This window comes from Vulpes vulpes, chromosome 16 (genome assembly GCF_048418805.1).
Source record: "Vulpes vulpes isolate BD-2025 chromosome 16, VulVul3, whole genome shotgun sequence".
Classification (NCBI taxonomy): domain Eukaryota; kingdom Metazoa; phylum Chordata; class Mammalia; order Carnivora; family Canidae; genus Vulpes; species Vulpes vulpes.
This window is the reverse complement of record NC_132795.1, coordinates 89,858,595-89,877,983: the sequence shown is the minus strand read 5'-3', so window position 1 is coordinate 89,877,983 and position 19,389 is coordinate 89,858,595. Positions and strand designations below refer to the sequence as shown.

General features: G+C 34.2%; 1 protein-coding gene across 3 annotated transcripts in view; it reads left to right on the top strand.

Annotated features, from left to right (window-relative positions):
* The window catches only part of USP34 (ubiquitin specific peptidase 34), a 242,803-nt gene that overhangs the window by 172,279 nt on the left and 51,135 nt on the right, over window positions 1–19,389 (top strand). For all 3 annotated transcript variants that reach the window (XM_072741698.1, XM_072741697.1, XM_072741696.1), the window contains exons 40-49: window positions 106–161; window positions 258–378; window positions 7,609–7,792; window positions 8,253–8,413; window positions 11,689–11,754; window positions 13,505–13,651; window positions 13,735–13,791; window positions 13,886–13,963; window positions 14,381–14,475; window positions 18,059–18,231. In XM_072741698.1, the coding sequence (XP_072597799.1) occupies window positions 106–161; window positions 258–378; window positions 7,609–7,792; window positions 8,253–8,413; window positions 11,689–11,754; window positions 13,505–13,651; window positions 13,735–13,791; window positions 13,886–13,963; window positions 14,381–14,475; window positions 18,059–18,231 (1,138 nt within the window). The remainder of the gene's footprint in view (window positions 1–105; window positions 162–257; window positions 379–7,608; window positions 7,793–8,252; window positions 8,414–11,688; window positions 11,755–13,504; window positions 13,652–13,734; window positions 13,792–13,885; window positions 13,964–14,380; window positions 14,476–18,058; window positions 18,232–19,389) is intronic.

Sequence of the window (19,389 nt, the reverse complement as noted above, 5' to 3'; positions counted from 1 at the left end):
AAATTCTTACTATTTACAAAGGAAGGATGTTTTTTGTTTTAGTAATCTCTGGCTATTAAACACAAAAATCTATATTTGAATTTTGTATTTTCTCTTTGTATTAAGACCACACTCCTCGACTTAGATGCTTTGGCACGACATTTGGCTGACTGTATTCGAAGGTAAAATTTGATGTGAAGTTGACATTTATATCATTGAGGAAAGATAAAGGACATAATTATGTGAACTATCTGTTTTGTTTGTGTTCCTTTTTGTAGCAGGGAAATCCTTGATCATCAAGATGGTAATATAGAAGATGATGGGCTTACAGGACTACTTAGGCTTGCAACAAGTGTTATTAAACACAAACCACCCTTTAAATTTTCAAGAGAAGGACAGGTAGGTATTAAGAAATTCAAATGTTTGTATGAAATATGGTTGAATATTTATTGTTGAATTTATGTGGATATATTAAATTTTCTTAAACATGCAAACATAAAACTTGCTAGAGTTTTATTGTGGGTAGGAAAAGTTGAACATTGAATAAAATATAAATGCTAAGCTCATATTTAGAATGCAGAAACAAATCCTATGACTTGTACACAGAAAGGTAACCTCCACTCCAATTGCTGTAGGGTTGAATATTTTGAATTAATAATATTCAGAATTAATAAGTAGTCATTAGAGTACCTCTCTTACTGGTTTCATATTTTAGAAGCCCATTTGACATAAAATCTATTATTTGATAGCATCTGATGACTCTATACCCACAAAAGTCTGATTACTCTTTAGATTAAGTTATTTACTCTGCCATTAGCAGTTTTGTCATTGCCTGCATCAAGGGAGGGAGTTTTGGTTTGGAGGATTATTTACTTGAGGTTACGATTTGTGGTAAGAAACTCAGGAAAAACCAGGAGGATGGGATAGTCCTCATGAGCATAGAGTTAGGGATTCTGAAGATAAATTTAAGGTGACAGTCTTACTGTCTTATTCTATACTACTTCCCCTATTTGACAAAGTCCCTTCTTAGGCTATTTTTCTAGGTCCTTTTTAAATTTTTCCTATACTCACTGGGAATAATTTGATCTAGTTTTACTGGTTGAAGTATTATCTTGCATAAGCTAGTATATAACTTTTATTCTAAAATAATGCTGATTTCTTTGATAACATATTATGATGTGAAAATCATTGTAAAAAAAGAAAAAGTTTTTCAATAGTGCAAAGGGGAGATCACCATATATATGTTTGATTTCCCATGATGGTTAGGTGATGGATGAATGGCCTTCCAGAAGTTTTCATGGACATATTAAATGCTCAAGTATATCATTTATATTAAATACCATTCTGTGATCTGCTGTCTTTATTTTAAAAAGTGAATACACTAAAAATATATTTTTAAAAATTAGATACATAAAGAGGGAAACAATTTTTTTATTGACATTTATGTTGTTATTCCTTTTCCAAAAAAAATGCAACTGCGAGAAACAACCTCTTTGCATACCTGTCCCATTATATATTCCTATTCTTAAAATAAATTTGATTCGTTTTGATCTTAATTCATTAGTTTACAAAAGCCTATATCTTCTTATTCTCCCAGCTGCACTATTTTAGAATGTTTCTAATGTCTTTTTCTCAGATACTCCCACATATGAAGGGGATATCTGAGACATTGCTTACATGCAAAGTCTGTCAAGTCTCACTGTTGCTTTAGTTTTATATCTTCAGTTACTGTTGAAGATGAGTGTCTTTTTCTGTATGTACTGTCTATTCATGTTAACTTGTGAGTTTTCTGCTTATAATCGATGTCTATGTATCTTTTGTCGCTTTTTTTTTCTCATTTGTAAAATTCTGCATTTTGGAAATACGAAAGAGAATTTTTTTTTTTTTTTTTTTTTTTTTTTTTACGAAAGAGAATTTATTCTTTTTCTCTCCTCTTTTCCAGAATTCTTTTTTGCTTATCTGTGTTTTTTAAAGACCACTTATTTTTTTCTTCCATTTTATTATACAGATAATAATCTTATCAAAGTTTTGAGCCCTTATAGGGTAGATGTTATTAGACTCTGTTTTGACAAATGATGAAATTAAGGCATAGTTCAGCAACTTGCCTCACTGAAGTTACCCATACACTTCACTTAGCCGAGCTTTTAACCACTATGCAATACTATTTATAGATGTTAAAATTCTAAATACATGGCTCTATGGTTTGCTTTTTTCACCTGTCTTAGAGTCTTCTTATCAGTATATACCATATATAGTTAATTTATTCTTTTTTGGCAACCACATAATACTCTTTGTATGTATATCTATACACACACATATATATCTAACTAGCTCCTAATGATGGAAGTTGTCTTACACTCTTATAAGTGATATTGCACTGAAGATGTTTATGTATCTGGTCACTTGGAAAGTCTGTAGGAAAAGATTCTGAAGTAGAATTGCTGGTTCACAGGGTATGTATCTTGTTGACTTTGGTTGATACAACGATGTTGCTTTCAATGAATACTGAGCCAGTTTATGGTCCCACCTATACTATATATAGGTGAGTGCCTATTTCTTCACATTCTTACCAACCCATTATAATTATCAGATATTTCATTTCTGCCAGTACAGTAGGTAAAAAAGATTCTCCCAGGTTTGTTTTATTTTTTGTAATATGAGTAAGGTTGAGCTTCTTTGCAGGTGTTTGAAAACCATTATTTTGTGTAATCTTTTCTCTGATCTAGACTCTGGGTAGAAAGCTAGGAGGGCAAATGTGTTGGGAATCTAGCTAGGAAGTTTGGAGTGGTTCTGAAGAGGGATGATGGTGAAAACGTGTTTGGATTTGGGATGTTTATTGAAGAAGGTAGAGCTCATAGACTGCAAATTTGGATAGGATTGTGAAGTGGGAGAGAAAGACTCAATTTTAAGCCTAAGAAATTGAATGAATGATAATTCCATTTATAGAATATATAGGATATATCAGGATATAGGATATATATAGGATAGATCAGTTTTGAGGAGAGGTAGGAGTGTCAGAATCAGATCTATTTGGGACACATTAAATATGAAATGTATATGCAAGTGGAGGTGTTTAAAGCAGTTGGTTTGGTGTAATATTAAGAAAAGTTTTCCTGGGCAGCCCCCGTGGCTCAGTGGTTTAGTGCCACCTTCAGCCTGGGGTGTGATCCTGGAGACCTGGGATCAAGTCCCACGTTGGGTTACCCGCATGGAGCCTGTTTCTCCCTCTGCCTCTGTCTCTCTGCCATGAATAAATAAATAAAATCTTTAAAAGAAAAAAGAAAGAAAAAAGTTTTCCTTATCTCCTAGGTATTTAAAATATATTTTCTACTTTAATGATTTTACTTTATTATTTAAGAATTCTTAAAAATTTCTGAGAATTTACTGTGGTTCAGGAATCACCATTTTCTCTTAAAGAGCCTTCTAGTAAATATTTTAGGCCCTGCAAGCTAAATACAGTCTGTCACCACCATCACCACTGCTTCTACTGCTTTTTCTTTCTCGTCATGCTCTCTTCCTCCCTTGTTCACTTTTCCTCTTTCTCCAGTTTTCTAATTCCCTTTTAAAAATATAAACCCCGGGGACCTTGGGTGGCTCGGCGGTTTAGCGCCTGACTTTGGCCCAGGGGTGCGATCTTGGGGTCCCAGGATTGAATCCTTCATCGGGCTTCCTGCATGGAGCCTGCTTCTCCCTCTGCCTGTGTCTCTGCCTCTCTCTCTCTGTGTGACTATCATAAATAAATAAAATTTTAAAAAATTTATAAAAAAAAATTAAAAAAAAAAAAAGAATGTGCTTTTTAGCAAAATATCTGGACAGATCAAGAGCCAGCAGAGTGCAGTGGTCCTCAAACTTTTATGGCTCACAGAGGAAACCTAGGTGTTCTCTCACAGATCTTTAAACTTTGAAAAATTTCTAGATTTTTCAACTCTGTTTTTTGTTTTATTAGTTTAAGTTTTTAGTTGTAGTTAACATACAGTGTTATATTAGTTTCAGGTGTACAATATAGTAATTCAGCAATTCCATCTTTCACCTGGTGCTCATCACAAGTACACTATTTAATCTCCATCAACTCCATATTTTTAAAGAATATAATTTCCAGGAATTTGTTTATTTGAAAAAAATATTTATTTCTTGTGACCTCACGGTGTTATCTGAAATTTTCTTCTGTATTATCATTATGTTACGTTTATTTGGACATGAGCAATCAAAGCAACATAAATGTACTTTTTTTTACATATACACAGCAGACTTTAAAAACTTTTTAGTAACATATTTTGTAGAAGAAAATTTGTATCTTCATCAAATGTCAAAAGTTCATTTTCTAGCGTTAAAAATAGTTGGCAATCTAGCAATAATTTTGTCAAACTTTCTGTTTGAATTTTTTCAGTCTCAAAAATGGAACTATATTCTTGATACATTTTTATAGTCTGTTGTTTTGCAGTTTGATTAGTAAGAACAGAATGGATTTAGGATATCTCATTTTTCTCTGAAACTTTCTTATTTTTATCCATTGTAAATACTCTTTGTTATATCTGGGTCAAAGTTGTTTCAGCATGGATGTCACCTTACATGATTTTAGAGATTTCCTTCTTATGAACTTTTGGGGTGGCAAAGTTGATGTTCTCCTTGTAAGTCATCCTAGGATGTGAAGAATTCCCAAATGGGACTTTCTTAAAAGACTCAAAGCCTCAAACCTCAAGGTCAGCAAGAAAGCAATGAGTCTAGTTGGCTCTGTGGGTACTGGAGCTGTTGGGGGGGTCTTCCTTGCATTCCACTTCTGATCACCAAGTAATGTTACCCTTTAAAAACAAAGCTGCCTATTATTTTACCAGCAAAAATGGGTTTATTTGGGAATAGCAGAGACTACAACCCAGGGCATGCATTCTACTGCAGAACCATAGGCAAGACCAAATATACTTTACTTTTACTTGTAAAAGTTTTGCCAAAGAAGTATGAGACATTAAATGAAACTTAATTAAAAATGAATGTATTAACAAGAAGGATGGGTCTTTTAAAATTAATTCATGTAGTTACAGGTGGATGTTATTTGTTAAGGTCAAATGTGTGTTCATTAATTCTCTTCCTCCTTTAAAATTTATAGATGTAGGTTCTGGGAAATCTTATTTACATAATGGAAATGTAAACATTTACATGTGTACAGTAGAAATGGAAGTTTTATTTTAACAGTATTAATCTTTAAGTTTCTTCTGAGTTACATCTTAAAAATTAAACACTGATTATCAGAAACTAATTTTAGTATTTTCTCAGCAGTTTGAGGTGGTTCTTTTTGTGAAGTATACCAAAATGGTTTTGCCATTATTTATCATATGGATATATTAAGGGGTGCCTGGGTGGCTCAGTCATTTGAGTGTCTAACTCTTGGTTGTGGCTCAGGTCACAATTTCAAAGTCGTGGGATTGAGCGTTGTGTCAGGCTCTGTGCTCAGTGGGGACTCTGCTTGAGATTCTCTCTCCCCGCCCCCCGCTTTCCCCTCACTCATGCTTCAGTGTGCATGTTCTTTCTTTCTCTCAAATAAATCTTTTTAAAAATGGACCTATTAATGTGTATCAGTTACCCTTTCAGTTAGAGAGATCTTCTTTTCTGGTAAATTCAGAGTAAGGAAAATAAAAATATTATTCATTTCATTAGGCTTTTACCAACCTAATATTTTTGATAAAATGTTTTTTTTTTTTTTTTTTTTTTTTTTTTCCAAGCGACGCTCAGACAGGCGTAGCCCCGGGAGGAACCCGGGGCCGCAAGTGTATTTTTGATAAAATGTTTTTATCTTATCATAGGTTTTAAGTACATTTTAAATACATCAAAGCTTTGGAGCTATGGAAACTTTGCTCATTCAGTTTCTGGATCCAAACTGATTGGCAAAGATAGTTAATTTTATTTATTTTTAATTTTTTTTAGAGGGGAAGAGGGCAAAGGGAGAGAATTATCCCCAATAATTTTCCCCAATATCATTTTAAACTAGTTATCAGCCAATCCTATTTTTTTTGTATGCCGTTATTTTATAGTTGTCTTTGTCTCCAAGACACATCATCTAACCTGAATTCTAAGATAGGCAGGATACAGACTTATCAGTCTGTTAACTATATGAAGTAGACCCTATTCACTTTCCATATTTCTTAGCCAAACTTTTTGTTGCAAATTCAGAACTTTGTACTTTCTTTGACAGTCATGATATGGAAGAGGTGAGATCATAATGGGGAAAGTATTTCAAATTGTCTTTTACTTAGTACCTGTGGCAGAGGTTCCCAAGACCATCCTCAGGTTCGGTCTATCACTAAGGGGGCTCAAAGAACTCAGCATTTAGTTGTACTCGTGGCTAAGATTTATTATAGTGAAATAATACAAAATGAAATTAGCAACAAAAAGACAGCATCCAGCCAATCTGGTGGAAATGAGGTACATGCTTCTATGAGTCCTCTCCTATTGGAGTTTCAGAGGATGTGCTTAATTTCCCCAGCAATGAGTGTAACAAGTGTGAGGTGTCGTCTTATCAGGGGAATGAACTCTCTTGAACCTAACGAGTCAGAGTTTTAGATGGAGTGAAGGTAGGGGTTGTCATTTATAGTACCTATATAACTGACCACAAGTGTCTGAAATTCCAGACTCTCAGGTAGAAAGCAAGTATTTAGCAAACCAAATACAAAAGGCATAATAAGTCATTTTTATCATAGGAAAAGTTTTATATCAGAGGAACAAATTCTTTACTATTCAAACTTTCTGTTTTTTTCTTTTCTTTTTTTTTTTTTTTAACCATTCAAATTTTCACATGACAACCAGGAGCCAGCCTTACAAACCAGCCATTCTGAGGATAAGAGAATGTTATGTTAGTCTTAACTACATTACCTCTTTTCTACACAATACACTGCGAGGTTTTATACCCCAGAACAATGTACCAGGGTAGTATTTGAGGCATGGGAGAAACAACTACCTTTGGTAAAGTAACAAAGTACCAATTAATAAAAAGCAAGTGGGAAAGGTGACCCTTTCTCAGGTAGATTGAATTTAAAGAAGAATACATCTAGCATGGTAGAACCTTGTACTTGAGTTTGAACTTCACTGGGATAGAAATTAGGAGCTTGGTGTCTGAAATCCTGGCTCTGGCTTCTTCCAATTCTGTGACTCCAGGCAAGGTTCTTAGCCTCCTCTATTTTTTGTATGGAGGCCTTGAGGTATTATCTGGCATCATAACTGTTCATTAAGAGTATGGTGGTGCTTTTGCTACTGCTGCTGTTACTGTTAGGAGAGTGAAATGAGAAACCAAAGTAAATAGCAAAGACAGTCAAGATAGGACGTAATGGGTCTTTAACAAAAACTTTTGGTCACTTAATGGAGTAGAAAATAATAGGATTATAGATGGGAATTGAGAATGAACCTATTATCTATCAAGAGGTAAAGAGGAATAAAGGTGATCTCTACCCATTCTGTTTTCTTTAAGAGAAATGAACATTAGGAAGACTTTCAGATGATTGTATATGATGCTGCTCTAAATGTTTAAATAGCCTTTAAGTAAATTGTAGATTGTCATATAGTTTATGTAAGATATTCATTATATTTAGAATATAACTAATATGTAATTTTAGATAATATACTTGGCCTTTCTCCTTTTTCCAGGAATTTTTAAGAGATATCTTCAATCTCCTATTTTTGTTGCCTAGTCTAAAAGACAGACAACAGCCAAAGTGCAAATCACATTCTTCAAGAGCTGCTGCTTATGATTTGTTAGTAGAGATGGTAAAAGGATCCGTTGAGAACTATAGGCTAATACACAACTGGGTTATGGCACAACACATGCAGTGTAAGCATACTTTTCCTTTTAATCTTTCTAAATTTTATGAGCAGAAAAGAGATTTTGGAGGGCATGGCTTAAAGAGAGATTTCACTATTCATACACTTTTAACATTATAAACTATCATTGTCAAGATGTTAAAAATGTAAACATTGATTTAAAAAAAGTGTAAAGGACTTTTTCTAGATATCCCAAGTATTGGAATTTTTTGATTGAATAATTTAGTGTCAAAATTAAATTTTGGCAGTCTTTTGAAATCTTAGAGCATGAACTAGTTTTTCTATGTGTTCTTACTAATTTATTTTTTGAATATTATTGACATGTTACATTAGTTTTAGGTTGTCATATATAACGTTTAATGTATATTGACTGAAGTAATGGAGAGTAGTGGCTGTTAGTAAAAGCAAAATACATTATACTTCATAGTTTGTTTGGGGGGGGCATCTTTTCCTCCCTTTTTTTTCAGCAGCCCATGCACCTTATAAGTGGGACTACTGGCCCCATGAGGATGTTCGTGCTGAATGTAGATTTGTTGGCCTAACTAACCTTGGAGCTACTTGTTACTTGGCTTCTACTATTCAGCAACTTTATATGATACCTGAGGCAAGACAGGCTGTCTTCACTGCTAAGGTAAGTTTTCTTCACATTAAGTATTAAAACTATAAAAGAATTTTAAATTTTGTTAATAAATCTTGATTATTTCAATGTAAAACATTGGGAAAATAATTTAAGAATTTAAAAAATGACAGTATTTGATTACAGAGCTCGTAATGTCTTAAATATTTTTACATTTCAATAGGTTACTCCTAACATAGTGTAATTTCTTTATTTCTCAGAGGAAAACACAGTTGTGGAATATGTACACTCAGTGTATACAATGAAAATGATATTTTCAGTAAAAATAAATATAAATTTTCCTACATAGAAAATAAGCAAAGTGTAAAACAAAGTAGAATATACCAGAATCATAACTTGTTTTATTTATATATTTATATTTAAAGATTTTATTTATTTATTCATGAGAGATAGAGAGAAAGAGGCAGAGACACAGGCAGAGGGAGAAGCAGGCTTCATGCAGGGAGGCCGATGTGGGACTCGATCCCGGGACTCCAGGATCATGCCCTGGGCCAAAGGCAGGTGCTAAACTGCTGAGCCACCCAGCGATCCCATAACTTGTTTTATTTTTTATCCCAAAGTAAATTTCACTGTGGGCTTAGTTTATTTGGGTAAGATCTACTTCATACTATTTTTCTTGTTGTTTCTTGTTTATACTCTTTTTAACCATGGACTATTTTTTAGTTTGCTTTCTGCACTGCTTTTATAATTTCTTGGCAAACTTACTTTATGCTTGAACTTGGGTTTTTGTTTTCCTCCATTATGTCATCTTGATGTCCTAACTCCCTCCCCCCCCCCACCAAAAGTATTGCAATTCTTTATGTATTTTCAATGAATCTTTAATATGTTTAAGGTAGGCTTCAAATTGAATCTCCAAGTTACAATATAGTTATATTAATATTTTTAAGTTTTCTTCTGAGACTGATTATGCTTAGAAATAGTTGAATAATTGATTCATTTAGCATATGGAAATTTTTGTGTCTAGATTTGTGGCCCCATCTTCTTAATTTTATACAACTAAGGATGATCAGAGAGGCATAGTTTTAGCGATTTGTTTTTTCTGGCTAGCTGCTAACATGGCCATACTTGATTTCTTTTCTAAATATCAGTGATCACTGTTTAGCCATTAGCATTTTCAGAAATTAAAATGTAGCACCAAAAAAAAAACAATTAAATGTGCTAATTAGGAGTAGGTTTCATAAGCAGTATTTTTTGTTAGAAACTAAATTTAGACTTGTCTCTACATAAAAATTCTTAATAGAATTTGACATGACTTTGGAAAGTACTCTAGTCAGATGCACACTTGATTATTTACTTGAATACATTAGTTATTTTTATTTCCTTTTCTGATGTTCATAGAAAATTTAAAAGAAGCTGCGTGTATTTTAATTGTGGTAAAATATACCCAACTAGAATTAACCATCTTTTTTTTTTTTTTTTTTTTTTTTAGAATTAACCATCTTAACTGTGTATAAGTGTATAGTTCTGTGGTAGTTAGTACACTGACACATTACCATCAATCTCAAAAATATTTTCACTTCCCCCAACTGAAACTGTACCCATGAAATACTTCCTATTCTCCATTCCCCCAAACCTCATGCAACTACGTTCTACTACTTGTCTGCATGATTTTGACTATGCTAGGTACCTGCTAGGTACCTCATTTTTAAGTGGAATCCTAGTGTCTTCGGGGTTCACCCTTGTGTCACATATCAGAATTTCCTTCCTTTTTAAAGGCTGAATAATATTCCATTATATGATCTGTTCCACATTTTATTTATCCATTCATCTGTCATTGGACACTTCTCGGTTGCTTATATCTTTTGGTTATTCTAGATAATGCTTCCATGAACACGAGTGTCCCAAGTATCCATTTGAGTTTTTGTTTTCACTTCTGTATATATACCCAGAAGTGGAATTACTGGATCATATGGGAGTTCTGTGTTTAAATTTTTGAGACCTCACCATGCCAGTTTTCTACAGTGGCTATGCCATTTTACATTCCTGCCAGCAGCGCACAAAGGTACCAATTTATTCACAACCCTGCTGACACTTATTTTCTGTTTTTTGACAATAGCCATCCTAATGGATGCAAACATGTATTTCTTTAAGTAGAAAATACATATGTGGAGTATATATTTGGAACTTATACTTTAAGTAAAATAAAACGTTCTTGCTTTTTCTTAATTTAGAAGTCAGTCACTTCTGTTCTTCAGCCAACAACTCATTCTCTAGCAATGAAAATATAAATCCAGGTCTTTATTCCTGAGCATTTTTGTTTTTTATGTATAGTTTACATGTATGAGTTCTGTTACGTGTTGGAAAATGTTTTGTGTGACTTTTACTCTAATCTCATGGAGTATTAAGCCTCCCGTATTTCGGAAATATTACTACAGTTGTTTTCTCAATTTTGTTGATTACTTTTACTCAGTTCCTGTTGTACATAATCTAGTTACTGCAAAATTATATGATATGTTGAATAGATTCCTATTTCAGTGTCCTTATGTCCTCAGTTGGATTATAAGCTCTTAAATAGCAGACCACATTACTGAACACTCCTCACAAAATTGACACTACTGTAATACTTCTGGCATAGAGAAGCTTATTATTCCATGAGACTATCAGAGCTTATTCACAATTTTGACAGGTAGTAGTTTGTAGTAAGGGTCGTATTTCATAGCTTTTTTTTAAAAAAAAAATATTTGGATGAGCTGGACTATATCTAATAAGTGCCTGTAAGGATGGTGTTCAGGACTAAGCCTCTAGTGAACGGATCTAGTGAGATACCTAAATCTCAGTTAATGATATTTGAATATTTGGGGTTTTCAGGCATCTTGGCCAGTAATTTTTCTACAGTATTAAGGATATACTACTGTTATAGAAAAAAATAAAGGTATGACTAGGTGATGGAGAGATGTCATTTATTATTAGAGCAATTTTCTTAATGTATGAATTTATTTGTAGAAAATATCTTTATTGCACACATATGATGTTTTCTGTTCTTGCACAGTTACTAATTTGTGAAAACAGTATTGCACCAAATGAGCTTTGATCTGAAAGCAATTTTTTTTAAAAGATTTCTTTATTCAGTTTTCTTTATAATAGTGATGGCTATATTTATATCATAATACTTTAATTTTTAAAATGCTAAATTGAATAGACTTTTTCTACATAGAGCTAAAAGAATGAAAACAGATACAGTATTAAGCACATTTTAACACTTTCTTTGTTAGAATGTCTTATTTGCTACCATCAGTATGTTATAATGGAACATTTCTCTTAATTTCCAGTATTCAGAAGATATGAAGCACAAGACCACTCTTCTGGAGCTTCAAAAAATGTTTACATATTTAATGGTATGTTTGACAACTATATATGGAAAACTAATTAGCTATAACCTACATAAGCTGCAGACATTAAATGAAGTTCATTTGTATTAGATTTGCCCTTAACTATCTACTCTTATTTTTCAAATTGAATTTGTCAGTTATTGGTGTTGTCAAAGTGACTTTTAGTAGTCGTATGTCAGTCACCTGTGTGATGACTGTTAATTTATCCTTTAAAGAACTTTTTGTATCTGGTCTCTTCCCCTCCATCCCCCCGTAGAGTTTTCTGATTGATTTCTCTTTGTTCCTCTTAATTCCCACCCCCAAAACTATAAAAGTAATCAATCTTAAAAAATTAACAAATCTTACAATATTATTCCCCTGCTTAAAACACTTCAGTAATTTTTTACTACGAACAAAATAGTATTCAGTTTGATCAGCATGGCACATATCTTCTGATTTTGCCCCTTTTGTTTAACCCCCCCTCCCTTTTTTTTAAGTTTTCTCAGTACCTAATGTGGGGCTCAAGCCCACAGCCCCGAGACTAAGGCAGCCAGGTTCCCCCTTCAACCTCTTCTCTTACTCCTTCCTATACCAGCCTCATCCTGTAGCAGGTATCCTCTCTTGGAAGCCCATCATCACTGTTGCTTCATCACTTGTGCAGCTATTTCCTTAGCACCTTCTACCTGCAGCACTCTTTCCTTAGCACTTTTCTCCCTTTTCTTCTTATTGTCATCTTTCCCAAAGCAACTTGTTTTTCAGCTCCTCTAAGAAAACTGTAATTCTACAACTCTGTCTCATACCTGCCACTTGTAGTGAAAGTTGCTAGTCTTACCTGTTAGAATCCTAAGGACCGAGATTATATTGTTTATTCCTGTGTTTTTCAACTTCTGACACTAAGGATTCAGTAAATGAAATTTTTAACAAAATGAAAAGATTCACTAGTCATTCAGGGATTCCAGTTGTTTTGGGGTAGGGGAGAAGTAGAAGGGAGAGGGAAAGAGACAATCTTAAGAAGGCTTCATGCCCAGCACAGAGCCTGATCTGGACTCAGTGTCACAACTCAGAGATCATGACCTAAGCTGAAATCAAGAGTCAGATGCTTAACCGACTGAGTCATGCAGGCACTCTTCATCCCGCTTTTAATCTCCATTTAACACAGTTGGAACATGCCATCTGAACTGACAAAACAGAAGAGTGTTTTAAACTACTCTTAAGAACTACTAAAGTTCAGGTGTACCTGGGTGGCTCAGTTTGTTAAGCATCTGCCTTCAGCTCATGATCCTGGGGTTCTGGGATTGAGCCCCACGTCAGGCACCCTGCTCAGCAGAGAGTCTGCTTCTCCCTGTCCCTCTGACCCTCCCTGCCTGCTGGTGCTCTCCACTTGTGCACTCACTCTCCCTCAAATGAATTAAAAATAAATAAATAAATAAATAAATAAATAAAAACCTACTAAAGTTGAGTCTGTAGGAAAATTTATTTAACCCACAAAATATTAGTATTTTATGTTTGATAGTACAGATATGTATCTCTTGAGTCCCAAACTCCTTCATAGAAATTATTAGATTTAAAAAAACACAGACTTCATAATTAAGCATCTTTGGGCACCAAGACTATTAAACTGAAAATGCCATGAAAATCATACAAAATGAAATCGAAAAGAGTGGTTGCTTTGTAGATTTACTCTGTTTTGTTGTTTTGTTATTTATTCAAGAACCTTGTGATAATGTTCTTTTTTTTTTTGAGATGTAGATTTGTTTCTCCCCCTTTTCCTTTGCAGGAGAGTGAATGCAAAGCATATAATCCTAGACCCTTTTGTAAAACATACACCATGGATAAGCAGCCTCTGAATACTGGGGAGCAAAAAGATATGACCGAATTTTTTACTGATCTCATTACTAAAATTGAAGAAATGTCTCCAGAACTGGTTAGTACCAGAATACTGATGTTACTTTGAAATCTGTACAGACCTGCCCAATTTTAATTACTCACTTTTGTTTGTTTTTAAAGAAAAATACCGTCAAAAGTTTGTTTGGAGGTGTAATTACAAACAATGTTGTGTCCTTGGTAAGTATTGTATCTATTCTTTACTTTTGGAAATCTTAATGTATATTTTAGCTTATTATAATAAATTACTGATATTTGATTGTTGATTGACCAGGATTGTGAACATGTTAGTCAGACTGCTGAAGAGTTCTATACTGTGAGGTGCCAAGTGGCTGATATGAAGAACATTTATGTAAGTAACATTGTATATGTTGTTTAGACTGTTTCTGCTTCTAGGTACTTGTATATGGCAGTTTTATGTTTGTCATCTCAATAGAAAATTAACTTTCATGTTTTCATCTATTCTTCTAGCTATGCAGATCAAATAAGAATTAAAAGTAGACCACAAAGCTGATTTTTCCCCCCTAAGTTGAAATGTTTAGTACAATTTTTATCTTTTGAAAAATTGTACTTTTGAAAAACTTAGTAAAATTCATGGAGCATCTTGTCAGTTTTGGGGGGGGATTTTTTTCATGCTAAAATTTAGAATTTTGTTATTAAAAAGTTTCTTTTCCTCTGTGCATCCTGCCCAAATGATAGTTACTACTTTTTGTAATTTTGCCTACTGTAAACAATAATATGAAACTTTAAAATCTGATTTAATACACAGGAATCTCTTGATGAAGTAACTATTAAAGACACTTTAGAAGGTGACAACATGTATACTTGTTCTCATTGTGGGAAAAAAGTACGAGCTGAAAAAAGGTACGCTTTTGGAAATGTAATATTTACCATTTTGATACATCGTCAAATGGAAGTAAAGTACAAGCAATGAATTCATGTTAAACTTTTATAAAAATTATGTGATTAAGGTTAGGGTCAGCTGCTTGGAGCTTATGCTTTTTTTGTTTTAAAGATTTATATTGAGTGCAAGCAGGGGCGGGGTGGGAGGCAGAGGGAGAGACAGAATCTCAAGCGGACTCCACACTGAGCACAGAGCCTGATGAGGGGCTCAATTCCCCCAACTAGATCATGAGCTGAAATCAAGAGTCAGTTGCTTTACTGACTGAACCACCCAGGTGCCCTGAAGCTTATTCTTGTATGGCAACATTTCATTCAATTATTCAAGTATACTTTGAAGTTCTTTAAATTTTTCCAAATTTTTGTGTCCTTTTAATTATTTACCAAGGTAATATTTATCAAGGTCTGATTGCTTTAGCCCTTTGCTGTGCACTTAGTGAATCATGATAAAAGGTCTCCTCATGAACTGGAGAGATCCTTCTCTGAAGTGGGATATTATTTTTCTTGAGAGCCAACCATAAGATGGCCAGTTTAGGACAGAGTAGTTGAGTAAAGAGGTTTCAATTCTATAACTGAATGTTGAATGGCAAGTAGAAATTGGATTAAGAAGGGAGCATCATATCCAGTTATTAAGAACAAAGGCAGAGAAATAGAAATGACCTTGTATGTGCAAGAAGCCTGCATTGACCAGTAATAGAAAATATGATTGATTGGTAATACACAATGACATAAGATGATTAACATCTAGATTTTGGGGGCAGCCCCGGTGGCTCAGTGGTTTAGCGCCGCCTACAGCTCAGGGTGTGATCCTGGAGACCCTGGATCGAGTCCCACGTTGGGCTCCCTGCATGGAGCCTGCTTCTCCCTCTGCCTGTGTCTCTGCCTCTCTCTCTCTCTCTCTCTCTCCCCCCCCCCCCTGTGTATTCTCATGAATAAATAAATAAAATCTTTAAAAAAAAAATCTAGATTTTGGGATTATTTGCATAATTGGTTGACATCATTTGAATATCTGCCTGAGAAAGAACATAACCCTTGTAAAGGGCTGATTATGAGACTTAAGTCAACCTAAAAGTACAGAAGAAAAAGTGACAGAATTGAAGGTAGGAAAAAAAGAAAAAGTGACAATTAAAAGTAGGAAAGAAAGAAAAAGTGACAATTGAAGGTAGGAAAGAAAGAAAATCATTACCATCATAGGATGGTAATGTAGAAATTAGGAAGAGCATCTCCCGAACAGGATCTCTTCCTAATTTCTACATTACTGAAGATTACCTTCCTAATTTCTACATTACCGAAGATTACCTCTCCCAAAGAGGGTATTCAATTGACGAAGTCCACAAAAAAGAGGGAAAATGACAGCTGAGAAAAAGCATTGGGTTTTGCAAAAAGAGTTTTGCGGAATGTTTTTTCAGGTTGTAGCAATAGAAGCGTTGTCAGGGTATAGGCCTCAAGTTTAGATCATTAACTTTAGAAGTTTGGCAATAAAAAAACAGTAAGGAAAATGGAACCTAGAAAGGGCTTACGGATCAAGCAGGACTTTTCTGGATAGATCTAAGCATGTTGGAAGACAGAAAATGAAAAGCCAGCTCTTAAAATACTTAATAGAAGATTTTTTCAGGGAAATCTGCACTGATAGGAATACTATTTTTTCTCAGTCTCCAGATGTCAAGTTGGTTGCAAGAGAGAAAAGTTACACGGTAGACATACTTAAGTGAAAGCATAACTGTGCAAGCAGTTACAGGGATAAGACAGGCTCATCCAATGAGAATTGGGTTAGGGTATGAGTTAAGACACAAAGTTTGTTACTGTGGAGGGGGGAATAGTGAGGAATCAATAAAAGATAATTAATAAACTCTGGCATTTTCTTTTGAGAATGTCTTTTTAGTTGAAAGAAATAAGCTTCTGAAAATATCTGTCATTTTTTATAAATTCCTACTTCTTGAGATATTCCCTTGTTTTGGCTAATACAATTCTGCTGTTTTCTGAAATACTCTCATTTTTCAGGCAAAGTATTACTCGGTCCTTTTTTATTTTTCCCATACTTTTGAATATCTATGATAACATAGTAAGTGGTCACAACAGAAAGGAGCTTAAGGATCATCTTTTGCTTTATCTTCAAACCTCTGTTTTTCTATTTATTCATTCTTTACTGAGTAGTTCTACCACCATAACATCAGTCTTAAGATTCTTAATTCAAGTGAGCTGAATCAGAATGTTGTGCTTTGTTCAACCAACTGTGACTTCTGTGTCTTATAGATTAAATAAGTCTGTAACATAACTCTCGTCTCTTTAGTTCCATTACATCATTTATCCTCTAAATCTTGCATGGTTTCATGGACCACCATAAGTCCTTTAGTGACTTAACTCAGGATGCAGTTCATACACTGATATTGCACAGAAGGCCCTTCATCATTTGAGTCCTTTGTACTTACCTAACAGCATATTTTGCCAATCTCCCAAATAATTGATAATGATGGATTTTTAGACTTAATTTCTCTGCTTATGAAATGCTTTCCCTACCTTCTTTATCTCTTTAAATTCCTTATTTTTTTATTTTTTTAAATATTTTTTAAGATTTTATTTATTAATGAGAGACAGAGAGAGAGAGAGAGGCAGAGACACAGGCAGAGGGAGAAGCAGGCTCCATGCAGAGAGCCTGACATGGGACTCGATCCTGGGTCTCCAGGATCACACCCTGGGCTGAAGGCGGCGCTAAACCGCGGAGCCACCCGGGCTGCCCTCCTAATTTTTTTTAAACTAAGCTCTCTTAAAGAGATTCTCTTTAAATTCTAAGATTTCAGAATCTCTAGAATCCTAAGTTGAGTGAAGAATTTGAAGAAATCAAATTCACATTTTTCATGAATCCAAACTTCTGTATATGTTTAAACTAAAATTTTGGTTTGTTTTAATTTGAACTAGCAGGGCCCCTGGGTGGCTCAGTAGTTGAGCATCTGCCTTTGGCTCAGGTCATTACTCTGGGTCCTGGGATCAAGTCCCACATCAGGCTTCTCACAGGGAGCCTGCTTCTCTCCCTGCCTCTCTCTCTCTGTATCTCTCATGAATAAATAAATAAAAATCTTAAAAAAAAGAATAAAAGGAATTAAGCTCAGAAGTTAAGTAACTTGTTGAGGATCATACATCTGGTAAATGATACAAGTAAACTTTGCAATTCTAACTTATAAAAATAATTCAATTCCTATTTAAGATGGAAAAGAAAATTTTGAACCAAAGACATCATCCTTACCTTTGAAGTTTATGCTTCCATAGCACCTTTACATATATATCTTCATGGAATTTACCACAGCATGCTGTAAATTTATAATTTTCATACTTAGACACAGGAAAACCCTTTCAGAATGAAAAAAGACATGTAAGAGGTAGATATAGGTATAGATGTATTTAATAAGAGCATGATTTAAAATACTATTTATTATTTACTCTGAGTTGAATACTGAAATACGTATGGTATAAATGTAAGTGACACCAGATAAAGTACTTTTAGAAGAGATTTTTAAGGTGTTTTTTGTTTTGTTTCTTTCCTGTCTTTCAGGGCGTGTTTTAAGAAATTGCCTCGCATTCTGAGTTTTAATACTATGAGGTATACATTTAATATGGTAACAATGATGAAAGAAAAAGTGAACACACACTTTTCCTTCCCATTACGTTTGGATATGACACCCTATACAGAAGATTTTCTAATGGGAAAGAGTGATAGGAAAGAAGGTAATTTTTTTTTTATCTCATTCTCTTGCCTGTATTATTAGACAGTCATAATTATGAAATAACCAGCTATACATTTAATAAAATGAATTTAAATTTTAGAAAGGAGAATGTATTTAAATACAGTATGGCACGTTCCGTCATTTCATTAGTAGATATTTAGCATTTATAGAACTATGTTCTAGGCACTCTTCTAGGCATTAGGGACGTGGCAATGAACAAGATAAAAAACGGTTCCTTATCTCACAGAACATAAGTCTAATTAGGCAAGTTTTATTGAACAAGGAATTACAAACAGGATGTATGTCATTAGATTGGATGGAAGTATATCACAAATCTAGGGGCATCATTGAAGCAGAGCTTGAGTAAGGAATAGATTGAGAGGAATGGCTAATTTCTTTAGGTGGGTAGGAGGTGGAGGTAGAGTTGATGAGATGGGCAAAAGGTAGTGGCCAAATCGTTTTGTTTGTAGGCTATGTTAATAATTGTAATCTTTTTGATGTGAAATCTTTGGAAGATTTTAAGCAGGGAACTGAGATAACCAGGTGGGATCTGGAAGATTATTCTGACTACAGCAATAGAAATGGTTTAGAGGATGATGAAAGGATTGTGGGAGGCCATTTTGATAAACCACAGAGAAGGTTTATGAGCAGGCATTCCAGTAGAGCTGGAGAGAAGTGTATGGCGAGTTAATAGGATTTGATTATTGAATGTATAAATGAATCTAACAAAGTTATTGAATATCTATAACTTGCTGTTCTCATTTTAATGAGAATAGAGTGGCAATAAAAAACAAGGTCTTTAAAAAATAAACAAGGTCTTTATCAGTTTGAAGTTGACTTTTTAGTCTACTACTAGAGGGAAGAAGAAAAAAGGGTTTGTGGCTTGATCATAGGTGAATAGTGGGTCAGTATTTCAAGAAGATCTCAAGGAAAAGTGGATTTGGTCAGAAGTATTGAATGCTAACGAGAAGGAATCGTTTCAGAGAGAATGGGACTGAAAACAGCATATAGAATGTCTGGTCACCTTTATCAGAGCAGTTTCATTTGAGTATTACAATAGAAAGGTAGATTGCAATGAGTTGAAGATGACACTTGGTTCATATCTAGTTACCTTCGAATTTTTACTGCTTCCATAAGACCACTGGTTTTCAAAGTTATG